At 45.0% G+C, this 19,314-nt stretch overlaps 1 protein-coding gene across 1 annotated transcript; it reads right to left on the bottom strand.

Annotated features, from left to right (window-relative positions):
* Positions 1 to 257: 257 nt before the first annotated feature.
* On the bottom strand, positions 258 to 10,561 carry LOC102459595 (ferritin light chain-like). Its single transcript, XM_075928088.2, has 3 exons — positions 10,150 to 10,561; positions 2,463 to 2,609; positions 258 to 1,499 (listed from the first exon to the last, which is right to left on the bottom strand). Exons 1-3 carry the CDS (start codon positions 10,315 to 10,317, stop codon positions 1,008 to 1,010), a joined length of 807 nt encoding a protein of 268 aa, XP_075784203.2. The 5' UTR covers positions 10,318 to 10,561; the 3' UTR covers positions 258 to 1,007.
* Positions 10,562 to 19,314: the final 8,753 nt, after the last annotated feature.

Raw genomic sequence — 19,314 nt, 5'->3', positions numbered from 1 at the left:
CATTTTATTAGAAACTATCAAATTCCAGGCACATCCCATTGTCGTGGCACAACCAAACCCTGACCTTGCTTAAGTTATCATAAGAGGAAACTGCATACCAAATTTGGTGGTCCTACCTCTTACCATTTAGGTGAAGTTCTTGAACAAATGGTCTCAGACAGACATTTCTAAAATATTTAGTACAATAAATATGTACAAAACATTAATGTCCTTCATCTTGGAGAAATATAGAACTACAAATAACTTAAAAAGCAGTGTACTGAATAACTGTTTATTGTAACTTCTGTAGCAATTATAAGAATCATAACCCCCCCTTCATTTTAAAAAAAGTCTTAAAGATATCCATTTAATATTTACCAAAAACAGTAAAAATATTTAAAAATGAGTACATAATACAAGCTGTAATTGATATAATTTGTAACTCGAGTGTTGCTACACCCGTGGGCTTGAAGTAGTAACCCAAATACACGGGTTTAATCTTCAGCACCTCACCATAAAGTTGTTCCAGCACCATTTTATAATAGTAATTCTCATTTGTTTAACTATATAAACAGCTACAGTTTTCCCAGCATAGAAATTAGAAAATATTTTTTCTTTTAAAAACCTTATTGTAAAAAGAGCCCCTCCCTCTTTTAAGCTAAATAATCCAATCAACTGTTTTAAGATAAGAAAAAGCCAGAGTCTGAGTTTCCAAATAAATGATTGTTATTTTAGAGTAAGAGAATCTGAAAGGTTAAATGAACTTCAACATTCTATATCTAGGAGCCATAATGCCTACGATACACAGAGAAGCTATGTTATAGATTAGATTCTGTGATGCACTTTGGAAGAGGCACTGCACAGAATGCCCAGATGAGGAGGAAGAGTATAAAGGGGTGGTCAAGGAGCTTTAAATCACTATTGCATCTCCTGGATTTGAAGCCAAAGCATCTCTGTGCCTGACAACTTACATCAGCCTCTCCCGTGGCTGCCAACAGGCTGCTCCACAGACTAGGATGGTGCTTCAACTATTCCCCTTCTGCCTCTGATTTGCCCCTAGCATATCCTAGCAGAGCCTGTGAGGAGTGACAGCACTGGTTTGCATGCATTGGCCCTGTGCTACTTCTCTTCTGGGAGAATTCTTTTAGGGGCTGTTGCAACCTCTCTGCAATCTCTGTACGTGGCTGAAAAGGTGTGCATGGGGTACAGTGATGACTGGAATCTGTGTATCTGCTACTTTTAATCTCCTCCTGTAATCGTTCCATAAGGTAATCTCCAAGGTTGCCTCTGCCATCTTGGGAACACTCAAGCCTGCGAGCATTGGTCAGGAGGTCTCCCATCAACTTGATCTTCCGGATCTTGGGTTCAATAAATTGTTTAACAGTGCTTGCACTATGGGGGTCTGCATTTTCAATACTCAAGGCAAAAAGCTCTTCAAAATATCCTGTCACTGTTTTCCAGTGAACCAAAGCTACTTCAAGGGCCTTTACCACATTGGATACATGTTCACAGTTTGGTCTCTAGAAACAGAAAAAAGTAAGACAGAATTGTCAAAGTTACTATTATGTCCCTAAAACTCCTTGTCTTCCAAACAAGAAATGCATTGCAGGAGGATGTTGGGGTTTTGAAACTGCTTCTTCCATTTCTGTGCATTTAGTAAATCTTTTTTGGAGTCAGTGGTGAGATTCTGCCCCTTCCAGTGTGAACAACATGTTTCAAGTCAGGCAATAAGGGATTCAAATAACTGCAGCTAAAATGGAGGTGTATTCTCAAAACAAAAACAAAATACAAAAAACCCAAACCTCTGTGTGCACTATGGAAATGGAACATGTTACGTTTTTCAAGGTCACCTTTATTTACTCATAGCTGCTATAAATGAATGCTGTGAAAGGCAAATTATATTACACTGAACTGTTTATAGAACACTAGTTTAATACAGAAGTCTAAGGAGCCTGATTCTCCTTTAAACTTAAGATTTTACACATAATTTCACTTAACTAAAAAATTACTCTTGATTTATACTGCGTAAGAGACTAAAATCTGGCTTCGTCTCTTGGCCAAATTCTGTTATACCAGTATAAAACTGAAGTAACTACTGAGGTTAATGGAGTTGCTCTGGACTTGTACCATAGAAAATTGAGGTCAGAATCTGGCCCTCAGTTACAGAGTCAGGGCAAAAGTTCTGCAGAGCTATCTCTACCAGTGCAACAAACACCAGACTGACTAGGGTAGCAAAAAATATGAATGAGTGACCTCATTTTATCTTTAGCTAGAAAGATAAAAGATAAAAACCCTAGAGTCAGGGCAGCATGTCTAATAAATAAGTCTCGAAACAAGAGAATATATGTAAATATAATTTGGTAATTAAAATATTTGGAAAGCTAATAGCATATAGATCCAAAGGTTGGGAGTGGTGATAGATACACAACAGAAGTTTAGAGGAGTTTGCTGATTATGGAAGAGCAGATTGGTCTCCTGCTCACCTGGATGATTCTGGTACAGTAATGGCCTCCTCTTTCTTGTTGGTATTTCAGCATGGCCTCTGCAGCTTCCTTCTCTTCTTTAGCCTGCTGCCGGAAAAACTTTGAAAAGTTTGGTAGAGCCACGTCAGACTGATCAAAAACTTCACCCTACATATTTAAATAATAAAATGTACTGTTAGTTTGAAAGCCTGGAGTTGGGAGGAAAGGGGAAATTAATATCCAACAAAATACAGGTTAATCAGAGCTGATATTTAAAGAACAAAGGAAAACATTTTTGATAGGGCTTGTGCTTCTAACTGCCTTTGGCTCTTTAAAAAATTTCCACCTCACATATAGTAAATGGAAGTATGTTCAAACGTTTCTCCAGATCAGTAGCCTGTATCTTTTTTAAAATACACACGCCAGTCCTCCGAACATTAGACATGAGTCTATTGCATTGGTGACACTGTTTGCTTTGAGTGATATGCTTCTACAACTTCTAGTTTCAATGGGTTTTTGAATTTTGGGGAAAAAAACCCAGACAATTTCTGAAAGCCGTTTATCCGTAGGAAAAAGTATTCAGACCCTTTCACCATCACCATTAGCAGACCTAGAAGAACCTATATAGGGCACCAAAATCATGAGCTTCTCCTCCCCTGTCCATCAGAGATGACACATAAGAGAGGCCTACGGGAAGGGGCAAGTGCCTTAGATTGGCCTACCAGGGGTAGGGAGAGGGACTCCCACCTACTTCCCCTCCAGGCTCTCAGGCAGAAGTGGCTCCATTCCACTGCCCACCTGGCTGTTAGGGAGAGCTGCTAAACATGTTGTAGAAAGTCACACACCTTCCCCTATAGTTTGTGGCCCCAGTAAGTGGAAGCCTATGGTAGAGGGGAGGGTCTCCTTTGAGGGGCACTGGCCCAAAGGGCAGCACTGGATGATGCTGGGTAGATGAGAAATTAATTCAAGGCGGGGGAGAAGATCCCTCAAATCTGGGCACTGGTCCTGGGTTTGATACTGGATGATCCAGGGGGAAAGGGGTGAGAGATGCAGTCCATGGGAGGGGCAGCTGGTGAAGGGGGTGGTGCTGGAGGAGGGACTATAGAGGTGCCAGCAGGCTCAGGTAGTTGACTCAGTTTCATCTAAGAAGATGGGAGAAGAGTTTGAGGTGTCACCTTGAAATCTCTCAGATTCAGTAGGGCCAGCCCCATTGAGACATCCCTATACTCAGCTCTTGGATGAGAATTTGCAGACCCAGCATGCCTATCCCTTACTTCCCTACCAACAAAACATTAGCTTCTACAAGGATAATTAGCAAAAATACCATCGGATAGGAAGCAAAACATTGCACTATTGAAGAGGGGCCTCCATATGCTTCCAGCAATGGAGGGGAAACAAGCCATGGTGATTTGGGGGCTCTCCCTTCCACTGTGCTTTTAATGGCTCCAAAACTCATGCTATGGGAAGAAAACCGAGACATAGTTTCTATTGTGACTTTTGTATCTAAATTTGCCAAGTCAAATAGCTCTGATTCTCAACATTGCAATGCCTCTTTTTTTTAAGTCAGATTTTGCTTTATGCAGCAGTAGGGGTCTGCCATAATGGCCAGATGTTAGGCACTGGCAGCTGCAGTGTGGCTAGAGGCTGTCAGGACCAGCTTCTGTTTTCTACATTTTGTTCCTCCGGTTTCCCGGGCAACACCGGGTAAGTCCAGCTAGCAGTTATAGGAGAGAGACAGACAATCATTTACATAAAGCATGAACATTTCATTTTTATTTTCCAAGAAGAAAAACTTCATTGAGTTAAGGTTCCTAGCAAAGCCGGATAATGCTGCTTGTTATAAATATAAAAACATTATTGGATAAATTCAGCTCCTCTGAATTAATTTGTAGTAGGGGTGTTAAAATGTGTTTAGATAAATCTGTAACTGCTGAAATGTTTAACAGTTACACATGGTGATGAGGGACTTCAACTACCCAGATATATGTTGGGAAACTAACACAGCGGGACACAGACTATGCAATAAGTTCTTGGACTGCATTGAAGACAATTTTTTATTTCAGAAGGTTGAAAAAGCTACTACGGGGGAAGCAGTTCTAGACTTGATTTTAACAAATAGGGTGGAACTGGTGAAGAATTTGAAAGAGGAAGGCAGCTTGGGTGAAAGTAATCATGAAATCATAGAGTTCATTATTCCAAGGTATGGTAGAAGGGAGAACAGCAAATTAGAGACAATGGATTTCAGGAAGGCAGATTTTGGAAAGCTCAGAGAGCTGGTAGGTAAGATCCAATGGGAAGCAAGACTGAGGAGGAAAAACAACTGAAGAGAGTTGGCAGTTTTTCAAAGGGACATTGTGAAGGGCCCAAAAGCAAGCTATTCGACTGCGTAGGAAAGATAGAAAATATGGCAAAAGTCCACCTTGGATCAACCAGGAGATCTTGCATGATCTAAAAATAAAAAAGGAGTCATATAAAAAATGGAAACTAGGACAAATTACAAAGGATGAATATAAGCATACAATACAAGAATGCAGGGGCAAGATTAGAAAGGCAAAGGCACAAAACGAGCTCAAACTAGCTACAGGCATAAAGGGAAACAAGACGACATTGTATAAATATATTAGACGCAAGAGAAAGTCCAAGGACAGGGTAGGCCCATTGCCCAGTGACGAGGGGGAAACAGTAACAGGAAACTTGGAAATGGCAGAGATGCTTAATGACTTTTGTTTTGGTCTTCACTGAGAAGTTTGATGAAAGAATGCCTGACTTACTGAATGCTAGTGGGAAGGGGGGTAGGTTTAGAAGATAAAATAAAAAAAGAACAAATTAAAAATCACTTAGAAAAGTTAGATGTCTGCAAGTCACCAGGGCCTGATGAAATGCATCCTAGAATACTCAAGGAGCTGACAGAGGAGGTATCTGAGCCTTTAGCTATCATCTTTGAAAAATCATGGAAGACAGGAGAGATTCCATAAGACTGGAAAAGGGTAAATGTGGTACCCATCTATAAAAAGGGAAATAAGAACAACCCAGGAAACTACAGACCAGTCAGTTTAATTTCTGTGCCAGGAAAGATAATGGAGCAAGTAATTAAGGAAACCATCTGCAAACACTTGGAAGATAATAGGTGATAGGGAACAGCCAGCATGGATTTATAAAGAATAAATCATGTCAAACCAATCTGATAGCTTTCTTTGATAGGACAACAAGTCTTGTGGATAAGGGAGAAGCGGTGGACGTGGTATACCTAGACTTTAGTAAAGCATTTGGTACAGTCTCGCATGATATTCTTATCAATAAACTAGGAAAATACAACTTAGATGGGACTACTATAAGGTGGGTGCATAACTGGCTGGATAACCATTCCCAGAGAGTAGCTATTAACGGTTCACAATCCTGCTGGAAAGGAGTAACACCTGGGGTTCTGCAGGGGTCTGTTTTGGGACCCATTCTGTACAATATCTTTATCAACAATTTAGATATCAGCATAGAGAGTATGCTTATTAAGTTTGCAGATGATACCAAGCTTGGAGGGGTTGCAACTGCTTTGGAGGATAGGGTTATAATTCAAAATGATCTGGACAAACTGGAGAAATGATCTGAGGTAAACAGGATGAAGTTTAATAAGGACAAATGCAAAGTGCTCCACTTAGGAAGGAACAATCAGTTTCACACGTACAGAATGGGAAGCGACTGTCTAGGAAGGAGTACATCAGAAAGGATTCTAGGGGTTATAGTGGACCACAAGCTAAATATGAGTCAGCGGTGTAACACTGTTGCAAAAAAAAGCAGCCAACATGATTCTAGGATGCATTAACAGATGTGTTCTGAGCAAGACACGAGAAGTCATTCTTTTGCTCTACTCTGTGCTGATTAGGCCTCAGTTGGAGTATTGTGTCCAGTTCTGAGCACCACATTTCAAGAAAGATGTGGAGAAATTGGAGAAGGTTCAGAGAAGAGCAACAAGAATGATTAAAAGTCTAGAGAACATGACCTATGAAGGAAGACTAAAAGAATTGGACTTGGTTAGTTTGGAAAAGAGAAGATTGAGTGGGGACATGATAGCGGGTTTTCAGGTATCTAAAAGGGTGTCACGAGGAGGGAGAAAACTTGTTCTTCCTGACCTCTGAGGACAGAACAAGAAGCGATGGGCTTAAACTGCAGCAAGGGAGGTTTAGGTTGGACATTAGGAAAAAGTTCCTGTCAGGGTGGTTAAATACTGGAATAAATTGCCTAGGGAGGTTGTGGAATCTCCATCTCTGGAGGTATTAAGAGTAGGTTAGATACATGTCTATCAGGGATGATCTGGGTCCTGCCGTGAGGGCAGGGGACTGGATTCGATGACCTTTCGAGGTCCCTTACAGTCTTAGTATTCTATGATTCACATGTGGGAGGAGGCACTGTATCAGAGGCAGCAGCATGGGGGGAGGAGGGAAAGAGGAGAAAGGGAAGAATGACAGGCGAGTCTGCTCCCTGTGCATACTGACTCCACCTGCCCCCACCTGTGCTGCTGTGAGTCAGATCAATAAGCATTTTGTCTAAGGAGTGCAGCATGGGGCATGAGGTAGAGTGCTGATCATCTTTGTTCCTTAAGAACTGATAGATAGCTTTTTTGTAAAGTACACATTTCTTTAATATTTGATTTATCAGCAGCCTGATATGTTTGACCTGTCTGTTATGGGCTTTTGTTACTCAGAGTGAAACTAAAGACTTTTCTCTGGAAATCCAGGCATTAAATATTTTTAAATCCGTGTAAGACAGGCATATCAAACAGGCCTCTGACAGGCCGCATGCAGCCCGATCAAAATTTTCTGCAGCCAGCCACTACATTTTTATAAAAGAATAAAGTGCGGCCCACTGGCCACTCCAAGCACGTGGCCAAGTGCAGTTCACAGCTCGCCAACCGGCCACTCTGCCCACGGCACCGCAGTGACTGCTCACAACCAGCTGGTCCGCTTTGCACTGGGCACTCCAGCATGTGCTCACAGCTGGCCGTTGTACTCACACCGCCCCAGCGCCAAAGGAAGAAATGTGTGGCGGTGATCCAGGCATTAGGTTGGAGGGGAGAATTGGGGGGCGGGGGCGCTTGGCTCTGGGGGAGGCATTAGGTTAGGAGGGTCTGGGGGGTGCCTGGTTCTGGGGTAGAAAGGCGGCATTAGTTTGGGGGGCCTGGCTCGGGGGGAGGCACTAGGTTGGGGGCCTGGGAGTGCTTGTCTCTGGGGGGGCTCTGGGGAAGTGGAGGGGGATTAGGTTAGAACAGGGGTATGGCAGTGCCTGGCTCTGGGGGGGGGAGGGATATTTTGTTTTTTATTTATTTATTCCCAAATAAAATCACAACATGTATATTAATTTTATATCAATAAATGGGTCAATTTTTGCAATTGCATGATTATATATTTATGCAAAATCTCAAACTTAAAATATCTGAAATTTTCACAGAAGCCTGTACTATTTGATTAACCACTGTCTATACCTTTTTTTATTTCAACAAAATAAGTCTGTATCCTATAAAAAAATTAAAGTACCTTAAATGTATATTTAAATTAAAAATTATTTTATGGGGGCAAATAATTTTACACAAATTTTACTATATTATATTAAAACAAGGCCTGAAAAATTATAAAATATACCTAAAACATAATCTATAAAAATAAATAGATATGACTTTCCGATAGAAGTACATTTTCTTTGGTGGCCCTGAAAGCTATCAGTTTTCGTTTGTGTGGCCCTCAGTAGGCTTGGAGTTTGACATGCCTAATGTAAGACAATCCTACTTGCCGGTCTTCTAGTATCAGTGATGTTCACAGGAAAACGGACTATTCTTTCACTGATTCACCAACACAACCAGTTTTTGTCACACACAACCTCCAAATCTTCCAAATAATATAGCCCCAAACTGCTAGAATTCATTGTATGGAAAACTTGGTGCAGATCAGCTTACAAGCTTTGCAAAAGAGGCATGGCACTAATTTATTGTAGGATACAGGCAGTCCCCGGGTTACATGGATCCGACTTACATTGGATCCCTACTTACAAACGGGGTGAGGCAACCCCGCACTAGCTGCTTCCCCCCAGCAGACCAGGGAGACGCGAAGCTAGTGCCCCCCCCCAGCAAAGCAGGGAGACGCAGAGCGGCTTCTCTCAGCAGACACCTCAGCTTGAGAATAAAGGACTGAGGAAAGTGAGGTGTGAGAGAATAAAACTGAGCTCTGGAGAAATGTTTGGCTAGATATGTACCAGTATGTACCAGTTCTGACTTACATACAAATTCAACTTAGGAACAAACCTACAGTCCCTATCTTGTACGTAACCCGGGGACTGCCTGTAGTTTGGTCAGTGTATCTCTAGTGATTTTACTGGATTTGCACTAGTATAAAATTGGAGTAACAATGGTGGAACAGTCCCATGTATTTTTAGATTTAAGTACAAAAAATATCTCTTCAAATGCATTGAAGCCTACAATCAGCCATCCGACAGTTGTCAATATTAGGACAAAATAGTAAGATTAAATTAACAGAAGCTCAGAATGTATCATTCTTTTGCTTCTACTAATTGATTTGTTCTTCTTCAACTAGTGCTAATTTCAGCTGAAAACAGTGGATGAGAGCAAATTCTGGCCTGCTGTGAACTTTTGGGGGTATATATTTAGCACTCACTCTAGTAACTAAAATGCTGAGCTAGATCCTCAGTTGGTGCAAATTAGCTAACACAGAATATACTGTACAAAGTTAACCCTCTGTGAGAATCTACAGGTTGCATGTTTCTTGCAGATAATGGTCTTCCCTTTCCCCATCCTCAACCAGCCTTCACCAAAACCATCTAAACACTGATGCACTGAAAAACAACTGGAGATCCTGATGCTTTTATACACCCCTACATTTGAACTCCATACTTCCATTATAACTCCAGCAGCAAGATCAGTGCAGGGGTAAAACTGGGAGTATGTCTAGACTGCACGGGGTTTTCAGGATACTGGTGGTATCCCGAAAATACTCCACCGCGTCCAGGGAACATGCTTTCTCTTCTGCTTTTTTTTTTGCAGAAGGGAAGACATATTCTTCCAGAAGCCCTGTCTTCCGCCTTCCATAAAGAAGAAGGGAACTTCCGAAAGAGGAGGTTTTTTTCAGAAATTTGGCCCAGTGTAGACGGGCCAAATTTCAGAAAATCTTCTTCTGACAAAAGTATCGGTAAAAGGTACACAAATTGCAGAGCACAATTTACATACCTTCCCCAAAACCCATGGTAGTGTAGACATAGCCTGAGAGGGGGAGATTTAAGCTCTGGCTCGCTCCATAGAGTTTCATTATAATTGATGTCACTCTATGCAAGTTTCCATTTGTGTCTAAGGCCCTACATCCACAGGCTCTCCTACATTTAGCCCAAGCACTCCCAGGCATGGCTCCAAGGCACCATCACGTTGCTGACTGGGCGGTACACCTAACCCCCTACCTCTGCGCCAGGCAGCTTCAGATGGAGCGGGGAAGGGAAGAGGGTGCTGAAGAAAGCAATCGCGAGACGCTGTGTGTGTGTGTGGGGGGGGGGGGGGGGGCGATTTCTGACGCTGGGGGAAGGTGACGGGGTGGGCCTGAGGAAGGCGGGGGAAGCGGGGCAGCTCAGCTAAGCGGGGGAGGGGGAGAAGCGGAGGGCGGCCGCTGCCCGGAGGTCCCAGGGGGCAGCAGCTGCAGGGCGGGCAGCGCCGCCGCCTTACCAGCGCCTGGAGGCGGTAGGCGAGCTCCAGCATGGCGCTGGTGACCCCGCACAGCCCTTCCTCAACCGCCGCCGGGAAGTTCTGCCTCACGCGGCTGCCGAGCAACAGCTGGTGGCTGGGGCAGACGGGCAGGCTGCCCCGGCTCCTCTTCAGCCGCGGCTCGGCCATGGCGGGGCGGCCTGGGGCTCAGGCGGGGAAGCCCTCCTGGTAGGGCCCCGAGCGGCGCGCGGCGCCGCGCTCTATAAAGCCCGCGCGCGGGCGGGGCGCACCTGGCCGCACCCCCACCAGCGGCGCCTGGCCCGCCCCGGCGGCAGCTCGGGGTCCCGTCCAGACCTGCCTCGGCCTCCCGGGGGGGGGGGGCGCGCTCCGGCTGCTCAGGCGCAGGGCCCCGGGCGAGAGTTCGCAGCCGCCCTTCCCCCGTATTTGTACCGTTGCTACGTTCGAACCAGAGCGGGGCCTGAAGCGCATCGCTCACCGGGGGGGCGGCTCAGTTTCCATCCGCTCAGGCCTGTTTCGCTGGGGCCCAGATGAAAACAGAGCGGCCACTGGGAGAGGTTGGCTCCTGTTTCCTTCTTTGAATCCCCACCTTGGCCTGCTTTCACACCGACCACATAAATGGGAAGCATTTGAGTGCAATGTATCCTGAGTCGGCTATCAAAACGCATTTTCTAACGCTCCTGCCGACAGGATAGCTGTTTAAAACGAAGCCATATTTGTGCAGTGCTAAGATAAAATAAACTAACCAAAACACAAAACAATGGGGGTTAATCAAGTCTGTGATAGAACTGGGAGGGATTTTCAACTTGTGTAACAATGGTGTAGGCTCACTGACATCCACGGAGCTCTGTTGCGTCACAATAGTTGAGTATCTTCCCCATTATATAGGAGCCCATGTCCAAGGCTCATACTAGTGAAAGGATGTGTCTACACAGCAAAGTTATTTTGGAATAATGGCCATTATTCTGAAATAACTATGCGAGTGTCTACACAGCAATTCCGTTATTTTGAAATAATTTCAAAATAATGGATGGCTTATTCTGACTTCTGTAAACATCATTCTACGAGGAAGAACACTTATTACAGAATAGCCATTTGGAAATAAGACGTGTGTAGATGCTCCATTTCTGCTATTTCGAAATAGCCCCTCATCAGGGCCATTCTAAGTTATTCCTCCTAAGTTATTCCTTTAAATCTAGATCGCACATCTACATTAGGGAAGCCTGCCTCGGACTAATTTTGAGGCTTCCTTGCAGTGTAGACATGCTATTTCAGAATAACTATTCCAGAATAATTTATTCTGAAATAACTGTGCAGCATAGATGTAGCCAAACTGTGTATGCTTATATCTACAGCTGTGATTTTACAATAACATGCTGCAAGAAACAGCAGACTCAACATTCAAAATTTTCTTATTAAGTCTTGTCAAGATCACGCACGCACACATTTGTATTGAACATATAGCTAATAAACCTAATAATCCATCTATGGCAGAGTTTCCCAATTTTATTTGGCCACAGAACCCTTTTCAGCTTAAAAGAATTTCAAGGACCTCCGAGGGTTGCCAAGATAAAATTTGTCAAGCAAAAAAAAAAAAAAAAAAACCAAACCAAAACCGCTAGAATTGATTGTGCAAAAAACCCCCCTCTATTTAAGAGGGGGCAGGAGAGTATTGCATTCTCACTGAACCCTTACTTTCACTTTGCGGCACCTGGGGGTTCTGGAGAGCACCAATTGGGAAACACTTATCTATGGGATCCAACTAGGGTTGCCAGGTGTCCAAATTTGAACCAGACAGTTCAGTATTTAAGCTTTCTGTTTGGGAAACAAATTGAGAAAATATAAATGTCCAGTATTTTCTAAATAAGATGTAATGTAGATTGTGATGTAGTGTCAAGTGTGTCTGGTATTTTTGTTGAAACCATCTGGCAACCCTAGATCCAACCTATATTTGTTTTGTTTCTTTTTATTTAAAACTTGAGCAAAGTGGATAACAGAATTGCAAAAGACAGCAATCCCAACTAAACAGACAAGACACCTAAGGACATTATCCTTTGAGATATATTTCTCCACTGACACACACATGTACATACTTTCCTTTAATATCAAGGTATTTCTGGGACTAAAATGGCTGGTCTTAACTTGTGCAATCAGATATATTATAAGGACAAAGGTAATTTGTAAAAATGTGGAGAACCAATTGATTTAGTCTAATATATGTTTTGTCATCAGAATAACAGAATTAGTCCTTTAGTATGTGGTAATTCTCAAGCTATTGTCTGTTAATGTAACCCTATCTGGGCAGATTAAAATATCACTGATTTTTAATAAATGTCTAATTCTCTACTTTCTAGAATAGCTTTAAAAATATATATTTCTAGAGTAACAACTTCAGTTTACTTTATCATATATAATGATAGCTGCATCTCTGTATATTATTATAGGTAAACCCTTAAGTAACATGTGCAGAAGTCAATGAACTTGAAGCATGATTCATCTCAGTATCTTTCAAATATGATAATTTACTGTTCAGTGATTTTCTGTTTGATGAGCTTAATGTCACATTTTATTCTATGATTTTTCCATAGAATAAATCAGGTGATATATTAAATAAAATGCTACTCCCCCATAGTCTATTCATACATTTTCCATTGGTGTGAATTTTTATTCCATTGCACCTTCTAATTGTTATTACATATGACTACATGAGGCAGATCATACATAATTATAAGCCCTTGAATAGTCTTATAGAAGTCAATAAAATTATGTGCATGTAAAGTAAGTATGTGTTTAAATGTTTGCTAGATCCGAATAAGGGTAGATGCATACTTAAAATTTTTGTTAATGTAGAGGCACACCCAAATGTTATAGCTATGCCAACCTGACCCCAAGTGCAGATGTAGCTAGACTGACAGAAGCATTGACCTAGCTACTGTCATTTAGCCCTCGTCTACACAAGTGAGTTATTTATAAATAACCCTTATTAAGTCAAATGTACAAGTGGAGCGTCCACACTACAAAAGCTGTTATTTTGAAATAAGGGGTTGGTTATTTTGAAATCTGTACTCCTGCTTTTCTCAGGGAATAACACTAATTTTGAAATAGCATTAGTGTGGACAATCCAGTGCAGCTAATTCAAAATAATTGGCCTCTGTGGGTACATCTACAGTACTCTAAACTCGAAAAAAGATACACAATTTGCACTGCGGAAATTGCATATCTTATTTCAATTGTATTTCAGAATAACTTATTTTGAAATTTGGCACAACTACACAGCACCAAATTTCGAAATAACACACTATTTTGACACATCCTTTAGCCCTCGTGGAACAATGCCGCAATAGCGCATCCGTTATTTTGAAAAATATTTTGAAATAATGGGAGTGTTTAAAAGATGCAAGGTAGCTGTCTAGATGTACCCTGGAGGCCTCTCACAGCTGTAGCTCTGACTGCTCTGGCCAGGGGCAGCACAATATTGCGGGGCCTCCCCTTTGGAGAAAAAACAGAAAAAAGGGGTGTCCCGTATGCCCACTCCTCCAGTAGCCCTACACTGATCATGTGAGCTACCCCTTCCTCATCCCCTCTCCTAACACCTCCCTCTACACACCTGCCCTGCCTCTCTCCTCCTGGTGCTGGTCCCTCTCCTGCAGGTGTCTGCCCTTCTGCTTCATCCCCAGAATCCCCTGGCACCTGCACCTTCCCTTACCCCTGCACCCTCCTGGTGCCTCCCCCTTCCCTCACTGCCCCTGCGCCCTTTGCCCTCTTTTTCCCTGATGCCCCCCCCTCACCATCCTCTACTCCCATTCCCCTCATGCCCCTGTGCCCTCACATGCCTTGCTCCATCCCCACCTTCCTCACGCCCACCCCTCCTTTCAAGCCTTCTCCCAGCACCTCCCCCTCCCCCTTTAGCCCCCAATGCCCTTACCCTCTCCTCTCCCAGCATCACCCTGTCCTCCCTCTCACTAACACCTCCCCTCCTGCCCTTTTCCTCATTGTCTCCACTTGGCCCCCTGGCATTTGTCTCTCCTCCTCTTTCTTCTCCTGACCTGCCCCCTTCCCCTCAGCACAAGCCCCTTCCTCTGCCATCCACCTTCTTCCTTCCAGTGTGCAGGACAGCCGCGGCCCAGGTTCCAGGCCACGTGCCGAACTGTGCAGTGCAACGCTGGACCGCGCGGTTTTAAAGTCCCAGGTCGTGGCGTCATGCCATGCCACGCCCGGGCGTCTCCCCTCTCAGCTGTTGCACGGCGTTTCAGTACGCCGTGCATGCGCTCCCTCAACCCCACATGGCCCGTACTGGCCGGCACTGGGGAATTTCAAAAGTGCAGGGCTGCTGCGCCCCGCCACAACCCCCTCCATTCTCCCCCCCGCTTGAAAACCAGTCCTGGCTTGGAGTGCCCTGAGTGCCCACACTGGGCACATCACACCACTCGGCCATCAGCCCGGCTGCACTTGCCGCAGGCTGCCATCTGAGGAGAGGGGGCAATTGGGGGGCTGCAAGAGAGTTGTTCTTCACAAAGCAAAGAGTCAACCTGTGGAACTCCTTGCTGCAGGAGGCTGTGAAGGCTAGAACTAGAACAGAGTTTAAAGGGAAGTGAAATCAAGTCATGAAGGCTGGATCACCGGAGTGGTATTAGCCAGGGGGTAGGAGTGGTGTCGCTGCCCAAGGTTTGTGGAAGGCTGGAGAGGGATGGCACGAGACAAATGGCTTGGTCACTGTCTTCGGTCCATCCCCTCCAGGGTCCCTAGGGTTGGCCGCTGTCGGCAGACAGGCTAATGGGCTAGATGGACCTTTGGTCTGACCCAGGACGGCCATTGTAAGCTCAGGGCTCAGGGTCGGGGGTCTCAGTGGACCCCCTTGATTTTCATGCACACCTGCTCCTGGGTGGCCAGGCTGGCAGCTCTCCTGCCCAAGCCGGCCACTTTCCTGTGCCTAGTGCGGAGATCGTGGACAAGGTCCACGATGTCCGCACTAGCCCAGGTGGGTGCCCGCCTCTTGTGGTCCCGGGCAAGCTCCCGGGAGCCGCCAGCCTGGTCCCGGGAAGAGGGGGAGGGCTGGGGAGCATCGGGTGGCTGTCTCGATCCGTACCAGGTGCAGGGTCTGCTGGCTGGGTGCTGGCAGGCTTGCACCTGGCATGGGCACCGTAGCCAGCCCGTGCCCCTTTAAGTGGTCCAGGGCCGGGAGGGGGGCATAGAGTTTCCCTGGTGTTGGCCAGAGTGGCCACCAGGGAAACCTGGGGAGGGCTAGCCTCCCACTAATTCGAATTAAGGGTCTACACAGCCCTTAATTCGAACTAGCTAGTTCGAACTAGGCTTAATCGTCGTAAAATGAGGTTTACCTAGTTCGAACTAAGCGCTCCGCTAGTTCGAATTAAATTCGAACTAGCGGAGCGCTAGTGTAGCGCCTATTAAAGTTAGTTCGAACTAACATCCGTTAGTTCGAACTAACTTTGTAGTGTAGACATACCTTTATAGTCTTAGCCTTCACAATCTCCTCTGGTGAGGAGTTCCACAGGTTGACTGTGCGCTGTGTGAAGAACTTTTTTTTATTAGTTTTAAACCTGCTACCCATTAATTTCATTTGGTGTCCTCTAGTTCTTATATTATGGGAACAAGTACATAATTCACCCTCTCCACACCACTCATGATCTCTTCTTTTCTCAACTGAAAAGTCTCAGTCTCTTTAACCTCTCCTCATACGGGACCCGTTACAAACCTCTAATCATTTTAGTTGCTCTTTTCTGAACCTTTTCTAATGCCAAAATATCTTTTTTGAGGTGAGGAGACCACATCTGTACGCAGTATTCAAGATGTGGGTGTACTATAGTTTTATATAGGGGTAGTAAGATATTCTTTGTCTTATTTTCTATCCCTTTTTTAATAATTCCTTGCATCCTATTTGTTTTTTTGACTGCCGCTGCACACTGCGTGGATGTTTTTAGAGAACTATCCACGATAATTCTAAGATCTCTTTCCTGATTAGTTGTAGCTAAAATAGCCTCCACCATATTATATATATAGTTGGGGTTATTTTTTCCAGTATGCATCACTTTACACTTATCCACATTAAATTTCATTTGCCATTTTGTTGCCCAATCACTCAGTTTGGTGAGATCTTTCTGAAGTTCTTCACAGTCTGCTTTGGTCTTGACTATCTTGAACAGTTTAGCATCATTCACAAACTTTGCCACCTGACTGCTTACCCCTTTCTCTAGATTATTTATGAATAAGTTGAATAGGATTGCTTCTAGGACTGCACCAGAAAGCAGGATGCAGACATCTACAGCCAGATTGCCGCCAGCCTGGCCGACAAAGGGCATACCTGGACAAGATTCACATGAAAATAAAAGAGGTCTGACAGGTCTGCCACAAGGCCAGGGAGCAGAGCAGACACTCCAGGGTGGCACCACACACTTATTGGTACTTCTATCAGCTGGATGCCATCTTAGGAGGGGGGCCTGTCACCTCTCCTCCTCCCCTGTCCTTGTGGACACACCCATCGTCAGTCTCCAAGAAGGCTGGGTGGTGGAGGAGGAGAAGGCCAGCCAGGCAACCATGCCCACCAGCCAGGACCTGCTCCTCACTTTGCAGCCAATTCCCCCTCTCCCAACATGTTTCCCAGGCATCTGAGCAATCCAGGGAAAGCACTTCAGGTGAATTCTATACCTTTCCCTATCTACACATGGGGGCAGGCGACAGGCTGTGAGGGGCTGCACATTCCTCTCTCAGCCTACTAGGGTTGAGGGCTGCACAACAGTGAATGTGGGTGCCCATGGAGTGCCAGTCTGGAGCACTCAGCTCCATGAGGCTCTCACACAAGAACTTGGTTCCTGGAGAGGCCTGACTTACTTAGGCCTCCGTGGTGGGACACCTTCCCACGTCAAGCCACCACTAAGGAGGCTGGGATCATGGAACCACACAGCAGTGCCACACACAGCATCTGCTCCCGTTCAAGTGTGATGATGAGACTGATTCTATGCCTGAGAACCTGCCTGTGGGAGACAGAGGAGGGGAACCCAGTAGCACTCTCTCTGGCAAGTGGTCTCTGTCACCCACATGCACCTTCCCCAACACCTGCCCCCACCCCTCCAGCTGGCAGGAATGGAAGTTCTCTGTCTGTGGGAAGCCGCCAGTGCTGGACCCAGCATGTGTGGGACACCGAAGGAAGTCCAGCTGTCCCATCCCCCCCCTCACCTGCAGACTCCTCGCCTGGGCGGCACCTTTCCATGCCTGCTTGTCCCCAGGCTGTGCATGTAGCGATGCTCCCCTGTGACATCTATGCCTCTGAAGGAACGTGCCCACTGTCTAGGCAACACACGGCCTTGCTTGAAGGACATCGCCTTCGTCTGAACTGAGACCTTCAGTGTTGGCTCAGAGATTAGGGGTAGGCTTCATACACAGTGTCTCCTGAGGTGACTGCCCTTGACATGCTTCTTTACAACTGGGCCAGCTGCGAGCTTGGCACGTCTCCCACCTCCCACACCATCTTCCCTACTCCACGGGATCTGCTGGAGGAAACACACCCATGAAGACCTGATGTGGGAGGGACTTGAGGAAGAGTACCAGGAGCGGACCACTCACCAGGAGGAGTGCTGGGCTGACCGGGGACAACGGAAGGCCACTTGGGGCCCGCTGGCAAGCCAGCACAATGCCATGTGCTCCTCCCTCACCTCAGTGATGGAGTGCATGGTGTCCTGCATGGCGCGAGCCACCAGTCACCTCCCTACCCTTCTTCTCTCCCATGGCTGGGAGGTGGTGGGACCTCTCAGACATCCGAAGCCTCCCAACTATCTGGAGGCAGGCGCCACTCCCAGTCTCTTCCCTGTTATCTTATGTTTAGATATCTTGGGATTGTTCTGCAATAAAATACTAATTAATATAATGCACAGCTGCATATATAATAACCAGTTCAATGGGATTTTACATTCCTATCATACACGTGCTGTGTACATTTGATTTTGTCTGTTCTCGTGACTTTATTTTGTCATTGGCTGAGTGAAACTTAAACCCATCATTTGGAAATGGGAACTTAGTCATAGGCAGGGCTGCTGGAATAATTTTAATAGGGAGAGTGCTGAGAACAAAATGGTAAACCCTATCTGTAATGGAAACCACTTCAAGCCAGGCAGCGTGGTAGCACCCTCAGAACCCTTAATTCTAGTGCCACCTCTGGACAAGCAAATCCATATACTCAAAAGATATGAATTCACTAGTCTTGCCCCATTCCCTCTCTTTTTCCTTTGCTTTGAAAAGCAGAGAATAAGGTAACAGACTGCACCCCCAAGCTGTTTCTTTGATTGATTACATGATATGACTAGTGACATGAAAAGAACATTGGAAGTTGAGAGGATTACTGCCTAGCAAAACATCAGGAAAGAATTTCAGTCCTCTTTCAAGTAAAAGTGGTCATCAGCAAAATATGGTATGACAATGAGATGACCAGACCGGTATGACTAAGGCCTCAAGTGGAACTTACTGAGAAATATTTTTCTGTTATGTCATAAACTTTTGGGAAAGGCAAAAAGTTCAGAAAAGTTAACACCATATGCTTGTAATGCTGCAAACATCAGCATGTGCTAGCAATGTTAAGGAAATTGATGGTTTCTTTATGTTAGATTTTGATACTCTTGAAACTAGTGCTTTCATGCTCATTGGATCAATGGAAACAGATTTGTGCCTTAACTTTTGGACTGAAATGTGTTGAAACTAAGGGCTGTGCATGTGCATACACATAGGCTGTGTCTACACGGGCAAGTTATTCCGGAAAATCAGCCGTTTTCCGGAAAAACTTGCCAGCTGTCTACACTGGCCACTTGAATTTCCGGAAAAGCACTGATGATCTAATGTAAAATCATCAGTGCTTTTCCGGAAAAACTATGCTGCTCCCGTTCGGGCAAAAGTCTTTTTCCGGAAAACTGTTCCGGAAAAGGGCCAGTGTAGACAGCACAGTAGTGTTTTCCGCAAAAAAGCCCCTATCGCGAAAATGACGATCGGGGCTTTTTTGCGGAAAAGCGCGTCTAGATTGGCCACGGACGCTTTTCCGGGAAAAGTGCTTTTCCGGAAAAGCGTCCTGCCAATCTAGACGCGCTTTTCCAAAAATGCTTTTAATGGAAAACTTTTCCGTTAACAGCATTTCCGGAAAATCATGCCAGTGTAGATGTAGTCATAAGC

Source organism: Pelodiscus sinensis, chromosome 5 (assembly GCF_052426305.1).
Source record: "Pelodiscus sinensis isolate ZL-2025 chromosome 5, ASM5242630v1, whole genome shotgun sequence".
Taxonomy (NCBI): domain Eukaryota; kingdom Metazoa; phylum Chordata; order Testudines; family Trionychidae; genus Pelodiscus; species Pelodiscus sinensis.
Note: the sequence above shows the minus strand (reverse complement) of the source record. Positions and strands in the feature narration are given on the sequence as shown.

Bases quoted from the DNA above. Each gene is read 5' to 3' on its own strand.
- LOC102459595 (XM_075928088.2), bottom strand. From the start codon at position 10,317: ATGGCCGAGCCGCGGCTGAAGAGGAGCCGGGGCAGCCTGCCCGTCTGC. The intron at 2,610-10,149 runs GTAAGGCGGCGG...TTAAATATGTAG, and splicing joins CCTACCGCCTCCAGGCGCTG to GGTGAAGTTTTTGATCAGTC. The intron at 1,500-2,462 runs GTGAGCAGGAGA...TTCTGTTTCTAG, and splicing joins ACTGTACCAGAATCATCCAG to AGACCAAACTGTGAACATGT.